At 46.4% G+C, this 13,172-nt stretch overlaps 1 protein-coding gene across 1 annotated transcript in view; it reads right to left on the bottom strand.

Moving 5' to 3' along the window:
- The window catches only part of Ehbp1 (EH domain binding protein 1), a 286,967-nt gene extending 274,448 nt beyond the window's left edge, over positions 1-12,519 (bottom strand). Inside the window, exons 1-2 of the mRNA XM_036201513.1 lie at positions 12,353-12,519; positions 11,167-11,568 (exon numbers count right to left, since the gene is read on the bottom strand). Coding sequence (XP_036057406.1) covers positions 11,167-11,270 — 104 coding nt within the window. The 5' untranslated portion in view covers positions 11,271-11,568; positions 12,353-12,519. The remainder of the gene's footprint in view (positions 1-11,166; positions 11,569-12,352) is intronic.
- Positions 12,520-13,172: the final 653 nt, after the last annotated feature.

The following is a 13,172-nucleotide window of genomic DNA, read 5'->3' as shown; positions in this document are numbered from 1 at the left end:
AAAGACACACATGCTTACATTTTAAGATACAGCATATTAAGGGTAAGTATATCAGGGATGTGTGCTCATGTTTTGACATTGATAACTATCTGTTCCAAGGGGAGGGGCACGCGGGCCTTCCAGAAGTGTCCACCACATCCTCCAGAAGCTGAGTGGCCCATTGATTCCTACCTTCCATCTTCGGCCTGACTCCCTCAGTTACCTCCACCCAACAATTCTTCAGCATCCTTAAGCTCTGTAAACCACAATCCTCACCTTTCAGCAGTTACCTCACCTCCGGGCCTTCCTTTCCTCCTTTTCCAGCCTCTGTCTACTGGCTCATAGCTACAGCCACTTCCACACCTACTCTCAATTCTCTTGTCCCTCTCTCCCTAGGCTGGACACTCCTAATAAAAGCATTGGCTTAGCCAACTCTGAAACTAACTGGATTGAGATATGCAGTCTTGGTGTTTGCATCCCTCTAAATTCCAAACCAAGTTTACAGGACCCTTAACACCAGCAACCCTACGTCTCTCCAGTCCACTCATTCTCACCTGGACAATTTCACTTCTGTTTGTAGTTCCGAATCCCACCCTAAGGAGACTCAAGCCCCTCCCCGAGCCCCTCCCCCACCCCTCCCCTCTCCCATCCCCCACCCCTCCCCGAGCCCAGCACTTCCCACCAATGCTCTTCTCCCCACAAGCTGAGCTTAGGCACTTAACCAAGTGCTCTTCTCTCTGCTTCTGCTTGCTAATCAGCCTCTGGACCTGTGTGCTAGAGCGCTTCCCTCCCTTACAGTCTCTCCATGTCAACCTCTCCCAGCATAGTACCATGCTTTCCTTGTCCAGCAACCATATCCCAAGCATGCTGGGATACCTCCAGGTAAAAATAGACATTTAACTCTACCCTTTGTCTCCGCTTTGCAGCAGAAACTCTCTACCAGCCTCACCTGAACTCACTCCCTTCCCTGAAATCCAATGTTGTGAAGCTTTCATGCCCCAAATTCCCCTGAAATTAGTCTCCAGTGCCAACCTGTCAAATCCAAGGCTGTTCTGCTCACCCTCTTAGCAACAGTCGATGAAGCAATACTTACTTTCTGGCTTTTTCTTTTGAGCTCTAGGAAAACACACTTTCCTAATGCCCCTCTACTCCACTGCAGCCTGTTTCAATCCCCAAATGTGACCGTGTCTCAAGCTCCAGACCTCAACTCTCTCCTTGATCTGGATGAAAGCCGTAGGAAATGTTAAACCTTTTCCTGAGTGCCCCACTCCTCTACAGTCGCTGCTCACCTATCACTCACCTGCTCAGCCCACCAGCCACTATACTTCCTACATATTTATTCCAAGCTTCACAAGCATATCATGTGTCAAACTCACTGAATTCCACACTTAAACAAGTGTATGTCACTGTGTGTAAAAGAGTAAGTTACACCATAATCTCGTATGATGCCCATGATGGGTTTAGGCATGTGTTTACACAAACAGCCATTTCTCCATAGAGCCACCAAAACAAATAAATACAGGCCTTTACCATTGCTCCTCATTTCCTCCTAGAAAGGTACCACATAACTTGAGGAATCAACCGGTACCGACCTGGCTAGCTTTCATAGCATTGGAGGGGTCTATGCATGACACCAAGATGAAAACATTCAAGAGTCTTGGCCCAGGCTATGAACTACAAGCTACACTAATGAATGGCCTGTCAAGACATGTCCACTAGTATAAAAATTACTTAAATGATATGGGAATAAGCAGTCACTTTCTGATGGTATTTAAAGGCCACAAAAGAGAACCCAAGCCTGCTTCCACTAACTGGGACTAAAACCTGTGGCGGACTAGGTCAGAGGCCCTAGAGAGCCTAATACTATGATTCTGTGTTCTGGTTTGCTTTCTGTTGCTGTGATAAAACACTGACCAAAAGTAATTCAATGGAGATAGAAATTTGGCTTACAGGTAATAGCCCATCATTGAGGAAAGCCAAGATAGGAACTCCAGGAAAGAATCTGAAGGAAGGAACTAAAGCAGAAATCATGCAGCTTACTGCCTTGCTTCTAGACTCACATTTAGCTCCCTTTCCTATACAGCCCAGGCCCGCCTGCCTAAGGCTGTGACCGCCCACAGTGGGCTGGGACCTCCTTCATCAATGAGCAATCAAGAAAAAAGGCCCATGGCATATCCATAGGCCAATCTGATGGAGGCAATTCTTTAGCTGAGTTTCCCTCTTCCCAGGTTCACTACCAAGATTAGCTATCATATTCTGCTAAATTAATATAGCAAGCAGTAAACTGGTCACTAAATTATTTTCCTGCTCATAGATCAGTGCATCTCTCAGGCCTCAAAAGAAGCTTCTTTTTGCAGATGATGATGAATACAAAAACCCACAACTAGTCAAAATGCAGAGAACAATAGACTGTAGTGTGCTCAGCTCTACATGGGACATCTACATCAAACACACACACACACACACACACACACACACACACACACACACAGCTCAGGGATCATCACAAGACAGTGGGTAGAAACACTGGAAGACGATGTCTACAGAAAAACATTACAGCACCAGACATGATGGAGCTCCTGTACACACAAACTCAAAGTGGCTGTGGCTTCCTGAGTAAATCTGCACAAGATCAAGCCGATCAACACCCCAGGGGAAGGCTCATGACGTCTTACCCCTGTCTAAAGCATCACTGCCAATGCTGCTAGGAGAGCGAGAGAGACCATTTTCTTCAGTATTCAGCGCCTGAGAGGCTCCAATAGATGGCCTCCATCCATGCACATGCAGGCAACACTAAGTGTACTCAGTGGGTTTTAAAAACAAAGAGCACATGAAGTTGGGAGAGAAAAGTGGTGGGTGGGTAGGGAAGGAAGCGGGAACGGGATAGATTTGATCAAAACACACACACAAGTATATATAAAACTGTCAAACAATAAAATTTTAAAAATTAGAAAGGGGGGGGGGCAAGAAATGCCAAAGAGGCAGGAAGATCACAGGTTTGAGGCCAGCCTGGGACATAAAAAGACCACACACACACACACACACACACACACACACACACACACACACACATTTTATTACCACTGGTTAATAAAGAAGCTGCTTTGGCCTATAGTAAGGCAGGTTAGAGCTCGGTGGGAAATCTAAGCAAAGATAGAAGGGCAGAGTCAGAAGCAGACTTCAGTCAGCCACCAGAGGAGCAAGATGTATTAGAATGAAGGTAAAGCCATGAGGCGCGTAGTAATACATAGATTAACAGAAATGGGTTAATTAAATAGTGAGAGCTAGTTAGTGGAAGCCTGAGCAATAGGCCAAACAGTTTGTAATTAACAGAACAAAAGGGGTGGAGAGAGAGAGAGAGGAGGAGGGGGGCTGTGGAGAGAGTTGGGGAGAGGGGGTGGAGAGAGAGGGAGGAGGAGGGGGCTGTGGAGAGAGTTGGGGAGAGGGGGTGGAGAGAGAGGGAGGAGGAGGGGGCGGTGGGGAGAGGTGGGGAGAGGGGGTGGAGAGAGAGGGAGGAGGAGGGGGCTGTGGAGAGAGTTGGGGAGAGGAGGTGGAGAGTTGGGGAGAGGGGTGGAGAGTTGGGGAGAGGGGGTGGGGAGTTGGGGAGAGGGGGTGGGGAGTTGGGGAGAGGGGTGGAGAGTTGGGGAGAGGGGGTGGAGAGTTGGGAAGAGGGATAGAGAGTTGGGGAGAGGGGGTGGAGAGTTGGGGGGATGGGGTGGAGAGAGAGGGAGGAGGGGGGCTGTGGAGAGTTGGGGAGAGGTAGAGCGTGTGCCCTTGAGCCATTTCTCACCACCTTTATACCATATGGCCTACTGTGGCTTTCTGCATTTACTGATGGCAGAGTGTATTCTGCAAAGTATTCAAGACAGTATTTTGAAAATGTAAAGCACATGAAATCTCCCAATCGTCCAATGGTTTCACAGCACACTTTTTAACAAGGCTCTCACACCTGCCCTTTCAGAACTCTTCACAATTCTCCAGACACACAATTAATTTGTTTTTCTTTTGCAAACTCACCTCAAAAGGTCTTCACATCAGGTCCTGTAAAACTCTATCACCCTATCAGTAATACAGAAATGCCTACTTGAGCCACCCAGAGAGGTGGGTGGCTGAAGTCGGCCTGAAACCAATGCTCCATGATATAATTTGGCTTTTATAAATATAACTTAATACTTACAGTGTGTTTAGCCTTCTGTGTCCAATGAGAAAACTGAACTGCTATCACAGCAGCAGCAAACTGAAACAGTGAGAAGACCTAGTTTTTACTTTTCACGTCCTAAGGTGGAAAGGGTTGTAAAGGTATGTGAAGTAATGGAGCAACTGAAGAGTTACTTTCAAGGACATACATATATCTTTTCCTACTTCCTGAATTTTGAACCACGTAATTTCATTACATATTTAAAATGGAAATGATAGGGCTGAGGAGACAGCTCAGCTTTTAAAGTGACTATCATACAAGCATGAGTTCAGTCCTCAGAACACACATAAAAAAACCAGATGTGGAATGTACACTTGTAATCCCAGATCTGGGAAGGCAGGGACAGATGGTTCCCTAGGGCTCAATGGCCAGCCAGTCTAGCCTAATCCACAAGTTCCAGGCAAAGTGAGAGACCTGTCTCAAAAAACAGCAACAAAAACAAGGTAGATAACACCTAAAGAACAATAATCATAATCGAGGTTGACCCATGTTACACACACACACACACACACACACACAAACTCATTTCCAATGGCCAATCTTGTCAAGAGGTTGATCACCTAAACCAAGATTAATAACTGAACGACCCAGGACCACAATAAAAGAGGGCAACCCCCGCCCATCCCCAAACTCACACTGCCTCTATGTGGCAGTCAAGGCTGGCAGGAGAAGGCAGGGACACTGTCCTCTCAGACAAGCAGAAGTCCTTCTGTTGTCAGTTCCTGACCTAGGTCCCAGAGCAGTCACTGCACTCTCCGAGTCTGGTACTGGACCCTGTTGAGCCCAGCTGATCACAGGTCAGAGCAAAAGCCCAGCACTTTGAAAGGTCAATAAAGAGAAAGGAAGTTGAGAGAAGAGAAAGCCCAGAACGTTGTTCTACAGAATCCAGTCTGGTCAAGGGTGAGGTCCGGCAGCTGCTTGTGGACTAGACCTGTGGGCTCATCTTACACTCACCCTCCTTTGGTCAGGTACATACCCTGTGGGCATGACCAGAGAGCACAGGAAATGCTTCTCTACTCTTAGTCACAGAAATACTACATCCTCCTTTGGAAAGTGTACCCTGGATCCCATTAACCTCTTCCATCAACACGTCAAGCCTTTCCTGAAGCCCATCCCACCTACCGCCTCCATTCTAGTGAATGCTTGCAAAAGACGGCTTATTTTTCATGTACTTTACCTTAGAGTCAAGAACGGTCCTGAAAGTATTGATCTTAAAATACCGTTCCTTAAATTGTATATACCATGGATTTTGTTAAAGTGGAGATTGTAATTTGGTGGATCTGGTTCGTGGGTATTGCAAACGCCTGAGTCTCAGGAAGATTTTTAAGTAGCAAGGTTCTAAAAACCAATGGCACCTACATACACAGATCACCACCACACAAAGCACAGTCCTAATGGAATAGCGTTTTTCTTTGTACAGTTTATTCTTTCTTTAATTTACACCATACTTTTCTTCTTTTCCTCTCCACAACTATAATTCATCTTTCATGCCGTTTGCTTTTTTAAATAAATAAATCTATTTATTTTACAACCTGGCCTCAGTTTCCTCTCTCTCCTCCCCTCCCACTCCTTCCCCCAACCTCCTTCTGTTCCAACTTCCCAATCTACCTCTCCTCCGTTTCTATTTAGGAAAGGGAAGGTCTTCCATGAGTATCAACAAAATATGGCATGTCAAGTTTAGTTAAACTACACACCTCCCCATGTATTAAGGCTGGGTAAAGTGACCCAGTATGAGGAGGAGGGTCCCCAAAGCCTGTAAAAGAGTTGGAAACAGCCCCTGTTCCTGCTGTTGGGAGTCCCACAAGAGGACTAGGCTACACAACTGTCACACACACAGAGTGCCCAGGTCTGTCCCATGCAGGCTTCCTGGGTGTCGGCTCAGTCTCTGTGAGCCCCTGAGCCCAGGCTAGTTGATTCTGTGACTTTTTGATGCCACTTGCTTTTATTTGATCTGCATCTCTAAATTTCCTTCCTCTGCTTTTTTTCTTCCATACCTCCAAATATCCAAAATTATAAAAGTAATACAGCTGAGTGGTAGAGAGCACTTGTTTATCATGCACAAGGCCCAGAGTTTAATCCCTACACTGCAAAAATAAATAAATGAATGAATAATAAATAAAAGGTAAAGGTGGCTAATAAAAATGTTCTCACAGTATTTTCAAGTCTATTTTTATATGCTTTAATCAGATTTTAAATTCAGTACACACATAAAATAATCTGAGTTCTGGCAAGTATTTAAATGAGAATGAACCAGAGAAGACTACAGGATATGAGTTTAGAAATTGGGCCTGGTTTGTATTTTCACAGGGACTCTAAGAAAAGTAAGGCAAAAGGAATGCTAACTAAAAATGATTACAATCAATTTTTACATAATGAAAATACTTTAAAGTTCTACTTAAGGATCCACTTACAAATAAAATTCCTATTAGCAAACAGATGTTACTCCACAGGCACTATCACCTTGTTAGTTTTCAACTGTATTTTACTAAACATTTATTTTTTGTTACTTTATGTGCATGAATGCTTGCCTGCATGTCTGTACACCACCTGTTTATCTGGTGCATATGAAGGTCAGAAGGCAATGGATCCCATGGAGCTGAAGTTACAGCTGGCTGTGAGCTCCATGCAGGTGCTGGGAACCAAAGCAGCACCCTCTGTAGCATGAGCAGCAAGTGTTCCTAGCCACTGAGCCATCTCCCAGCCACTACACCATATTTTTAAATGAAAGCAAGAGAGATTTCGCAGTATGGTACTGTACATCTGAAAATTAGAGAGCATTCAAATGCCTCTAGTATAAAGTCCATATGTAATCATAGACTGATTTGACGGCTAGACCCTTAATGACCATAACTAACCGTAATCAAGCTATCTATTCAACTAATATAGCCAGATTTTCACTAGAGCACTTGCCTTAAGATGTGTTAACAATGGCTTAAATGTTGCCCAAGCTTAGAACATAAAAGATGCTACTACAGATTATGAGGAAGAAACTGATTTTTTGTTTTTGTTTTTGTGTTTTTTTTTAAGTAGGGTTAATTTTTAAAGAAAGGTTCTCCCTCTCTAGAACAAGATGGCTGGCCTTCACTTCAGGGTGACCTTTCTGCTGCAGCTTCTCTGGTGACCAGATTACAGGTGCAAGCCACCATGGCCCAAGAGAAACTGATTTTTTTTTTGGTTTGTTTGTTTTTTTTTTGTTGTTTTTTGTTTTTTTTTGAAACTGGGTGTCATGTAGCCCCACACTGACCTCCAACTGGCTGTGTAATAGAGACTGCCCTGAACTCATCTTCCTGCCTCAACTTTTCAAGTCTAAGACTCTAGGTGTGTACCACCAAAACCAGCAAGAAACTCATTTTCTTTTAACTGAAAAATAACATGAATACTCCATGCAGTTAAGAGATGAGACTCATGGGAACCCAAACTCTCCACTGACGGAAGGCAAGGCCCTACTGCTGAAAACAACATCTACACAACTCAGTAAACAGAGAAGTGGAGCTGGGGCCTACCTGGAGTCTTTACCCCTAATGGCTAGAATTCTTGGTATCAGAAGGTATTTTGCACACTGACAGAAGAGTAGTGTAAACACCAACCCAGCTACAAGCCCTTTGATCTATAATGGTGTCCTCTAGTGCAATGGTGGCACACAGCTTGTTGGAGTAACCAACCAATATCCGATTTAAGGTTCCATGAGATGGAACCCATACTCAACACGCTTGGGTGCCAAGAACCTGAGACGAAATAGCCAGGGACCTAAGGGACAACCAAACACTACCAGTCTACTAAAGGAGAGTAGTAATAAAATGACTTCTAACAACATTCTGCTATACTCATAGCCCAGCGCCTTGCTCAGCCATCATCAGAAAAGCTTCCTCCTGTAGCAGTCAGGAACAAATATAGAGATCTCAACAAGACAATATGAGAGACCTATGGAACACTCAACCCTAAAGAGGATGTCTCCATCAAATCCCTCCCCCCAGGGCTCAGGGAACCCAGCTGAAGAGGAAGCAGACCGCAAAAGCCAGGGGGATGGAAACAAGGAAATAAGGCCTTTGAAACACAGCAGGACTAAGCTCAGTTAAACTAAAAGACTGAGGCAGTATGCACAGGGCCTGCAACACATATGGGCCTAGAGCTGAAAGGATAAGTGTACAAATGCCCCCATCCCTAACCCAGAAGATATCTCCAATAGACAACCACTTGCAAATGGAAAACTTCTTCTCCAAAGGAGTCTTACTGGGGAACAAACTACTCTGAAGGGGACTGCAAGCTCAACATAAGATGGGCAACAGAAAATAACTCAACAGCATCTTTAGAGTTTCCTGTCTCATGTCACATCAGGGCTTTTTTTTCTTTAGTTGTCTTTTTGACTTTCATTTTACTTATGTTTATCTTTTTTTTTTAACTCTTCAGGTTTTGCACATATATTATGGCTTCCGACTTTGTGTTTTATGGGAACCCTGAATGTGCGAACGAGTGTGTCTCTGCATATTTCTGCATCTCATCTGTTTCTTGTGCCTTTTCTTGGGCTCTCTTCCTTCTGATTTGTTTGTTTTGTTTTATCTTACCATTAACCCTTAGATGCCTGTTTTCTAAGGAGAGTGAAAGGGTGTGAATCCAGATGGGAGGAAAGGTGGAGAGGGATAGGAAGGAGTAGGGGAACCATGAACAGAACATATAGTATGGGGGAAAGCTATTTACAATAAAGAAAACAACAAAAAGAACTGAGATTCAAGTCAAGTATGGGGGGCTCACACCTATAATCCTAGACTAACGGGCAGAGGCTGAGGAATCTCTGTGAGTTTGAAGCCAGCCTGGTCTGACAGTGATTCAAATTAGATTCACAGTAGATGGTCCCAGGATACTACCAAGTGAAGAATCGGATGCAGCAGGACCACCTTCCTTGTTAGAGTCCCAGCCTTTATGGGCAGCAGCCCGGTGCCAGTCTACACCTTCTCCTCCTTGCACCACCCTCCCCGTTCCTCGACTGAAGTGGCCGTCAAGTCCCATCCACTCTGCACGTCCTCTGCACTGGCGAGACCTCCTCGCTCCTTGTCCACCTCACCTGCTCAACAGCTACCCTGACTCCACTGCCTCCGTCACCCACCCTCTCATCTGGGATCCATATTCCATACCCCAGTCCTGGTAATGTCCCAATTACAAACCTAGACGTTTCTCCTTCTCAAAACTTCCAGTGGCCCCGCCACTGACGCTCTAAGACCCAAGCTATTTATAAGAATGTATGACTTCTATCATTTGAGTCCTTCCAGGCTTTCAAACGCCCTACCACACTGGAATCCCCTCAGGGTTGGAATTTATATCCCAAACTGGCCTCAAACTCGATATCCTCCTGCCTCAGCCTATGCTGTAATTACAGGCAGGTGTGTACCAGGCCTCATGCTACACTTAAAGCCTCAGGATATCAAACCTTACTACTTGAATTCCCAGCATGCATCCGGCTATAGGCTGTCTAAACACAGAGATATTCTTCGCTTCTTCCCCTCTGGCGTGCTGTACAATTCCCATGCTTCTCTGAGATTCAGCCTGCAGCTGCAGATAGCTCAGTCAGTGAAGCGCTTGCATGCAAGCATGAGAACCTGAACTCACTCCCCAGCATGAAAGCCAGGCCAGGCGCAGTGGCATACTGTTTGTGACCCTAGTGCTGGGGAGGTTGAGACAGACCATCCCTAAGGCTTACTGGCTGGCCAGACTACCCTAATAAAAATAGGCAGAAAAAAAAAAAAATTAACGGAAAAATAATAAAACTCAGCTTGGATCCCAGGAAAGCAACTAAAGACATAGTACTATTCTTGTTTCTCACTCTGTGAACTCTATAGTAACACTGACATTTAATGGGCATTTACTATGTCCCTACCACTGTTCGGTCATTTCACAGAATTAGGTGATTTAATCTTTGGGAACTGAATTACAGAGAAGTAACATCCTTTGCTTATTCAACTGGGTAGAAACTCTAAAACATATATATTTGCATTCCTGTACCTATCACATCGAATTTACTTATATCTTACTCTGCCCTGTACGCTCCTTGAGGGCAGGGAGGATGCCATCTGTCTCTAAATCAACAGTACCTGGTATAAACTGGTTAGACATTGCATACATTTCTTGAATTGCTTTTAAAATGATGCTCCTAACAAACTCAAGATAAAACTAGGAATACAAGGATGAAGCAAGCAAAGAAAAGGGTGTTAGAAAGAGAGCTTATTACCAACATGAGATTACAGTCCTTGGTGAAATGGACTTATTTTGTGGTAATAGTGCTTAGTAGCTAGAATAAATCAAAACTCAAAGGACCATTTGCTTAAGATTAACTTTTTCCCTCACTAAGTAAGAATCCTTGTTTCTTATCATTCACTGCAGTAAAAGAAAGCACTAAATTTACTTTGCTCAAATGAAAAAAGGCAAATCATAGACCACTGCTACTAATTGCTTCCTTAAATCCTGCCAAGAAATGTATCCCATTAGGCAATTTAAAAGAAAATACAATGGCCTGACTAAGCATTTCACAGAAGAATTTCTAAGGTTGTGTAGAGTGGCATTCCATTATTCAAATACTGAAAAAAATTCTCTAAATATAAATGAAAAATAAGAACAAAATAAAACCACTAGCCTACACAATATAAACTTCTATATTAAGATATATATGTTAGATTAAAACATGCGCATAATCATCTTCACTTAAAGTTATAAAGTGATTCTTACACCGAGGATAGGTGACCTACGACTCAAACTTTGGTCCTCAGGTGTGATCTCAGTTGTGGTCCTCTGAGACACTCTGAAACAGAGGAACTAAAATCCACAGGGACAGTACCAGCAGCAACAGCGAGCACAAGTACTTGTTAGAGTCATCTGCTCCCTGCCTAGCTTCTAAATATTTGTATATCACTGAAAGGTAAATCTGCTACCAAGAGACCCAACGTTCAAGCAACAGCGTGTTTTGGCAACAAGCTATCAATCTCTACCCCACCACATCTTACCATTTCTTTGTACATTCAACCATCAGCTCCTGGTAGGAGGCCACAAACTGGAACTTGGAGGCATGTTTCCCCACTCGCTGCAGTCTCTTCCAAACTGAAGCCATGGTGATGGATGGGTCAGTAGACTGCAGCAGTTTTGGACGAGCAACACAGCAGCCTTAATAAAGCAGAGGGTCTAAAGCACAAGAGCTTTGCATGTATGTCTGTACTTTCAAAAAAAAAAGCTAGAACTTGAAACGATGCTTGGAGTCCATAAGCCTTCTCTCCCTGTTTCACAGGGTAAATCCTATCTTAGATGAGCGGCCCAGTCAGGAGCCCTTGGTAGACATGGCAGGGTGAGTGAGAGGTGCTTCCCTCATGGAGATATCACCACTCCACCTCTATGACGTGTATTCTGGAGAACTGAAAAGCAAAACACAGACAAAAAGAGAGAACATGAGGGCAGAAGCCTAAGTAAGCAGTGTTAGATAAGACTGTAACAACCTCTGCTGTCTGTATGCTTTCCACACAATGAAACAAAACACCGGCCTCAAAAGCCAGTAACATCAAGGATGCAAGATACTGAGGAAGAAAAGACAAATCACACCGAAGACAGGCAAATATACCAGGCTGTCAGCACCCACAATCGAGAGCTGCCAGCGCAGCCGGGCCCTGCCTTCCCTGCCTAGCATCTCGGAAGGGAGAACAGGGCGGGAAAGTCGGGGATGCTGATTAATATCCACCACCAGTCAGAGGGAGGAGTGGAGTATTTTTAAATAAACTTTATTTCTCAGCCGACAATTAACAGCCTCGAGTCTCAGAATATATGCTTAGAACAAACTGGGGTGCAGGAGAAATGCTGGCTCAGTAGGAGAGGGAAATGGATGGAGAACTGGAGTGGAGGGAAACCTCCCGGCGGAGGCAGGGCAAGGTCCCAGCTCCGGGCCACTCTGCTTCCCCTTCACCTTGGCTGCCAGGAGAAGGGGAATGGAAACTCCTGCCTGGGCTTGAAGCAATGACCAGCCGGGCCAGCGGGCAGTGCGGGGTGCGGCGCCTCCCTCCCCCATCAGGAGCAGCCGGCCCACGCCGCGGCTCCTCGCGCACCGAGTGCAGACGGACCCCTGCCTCTCTCCGCAGACAGGCGTCGCCAGCCGCGGTCCCTGTCACCCGGGCCCCTCCGCTCGCCCACTCTAAGCCCTCCTCACACCTCCAGTCCCGCTGTCCCCTCCTCAGAGCCGCTCCTCCGCCGCCGCCGCCGCCGCCGCCGCCACCGAGTCCTCCATCCCCGCTGGAGCCGCGTGGAACAGCGAAGCCCGGCGCGGCGCTCGCGGGAGCCGGGGTCTGCAGCCTCCCGGGTGGACGACGCCCGCCCCCTCCCGGCGCAGCGCCCCCTCCCCGGCGCAGCGCCCTGCGACCGTGCCGTCCCCCGCCCCACGAGCCAGCCCTGCCTCAGCCGCGGCTCAGCGCCCAGAGGCCCCTCCCCCGCCTTCCTCGGCCGCCACCACCATCATTACCTCCCCCGCCGCACCTCTCACACTAACCCTACCCACCGCGGCTCAACCTCTGTCCGCACCGCCGCCATTGGCTGAACCTGAGAGGGCCCCGCCTCCCTGGAGGGCGGGCCTTAGGGCGGGCGGGGCGCTTCATTGGCAGATCCTCGTGCCCGTCACCCGGGCTCCACCCCTAGCCCGCGGGGTGTTTTTTTTTTTCTGAGGTGGAACCCGCCGGGTCTACACTCCTTTTCTTAAAAAAAAAAAAAAAAAAATTGGAAATCACGAAGGACGATCCCGCCCATTCCCTTGAATGGTTGAGGGAGGGCAGCGGGAGGAGTGAGGAGTGTTTATAGTGAACTGGAAAGCGATTGCGGAAGGTGGCTGTCCGTCAAAGGCGCCGTGGCTGCCGGGCGGGGTTTCTGGCTCCAGCTCTAGGAACGGAGCTTCGTCTGGTTCTAGCGGCGGCCAGGGACACCCGAGGTGCTGTGGTTTTTCTCCTCTTCTCTCCCATCCCCACCCGGGACCGGGGCGCTC

Source organism: Onychomys torridus, chromosome 10 (genome assembly GCF_903995425.1).
Source record: "Onychomys torridus chromosome 10, mOncTor1.1, whole genome shotgun sequence".
NCBI classification, from domain to species: Eukaryota; Metazoa; Chordata; class Mammalia; order Rodentia; family Cricetidae; genus Onychomys; species Onychomys torridus.
The sequence above is the reverse complement of the archived record's forward strand: the minus strand, read 5'-3'. Positions and strand labels throughout refer to the sequence as shown.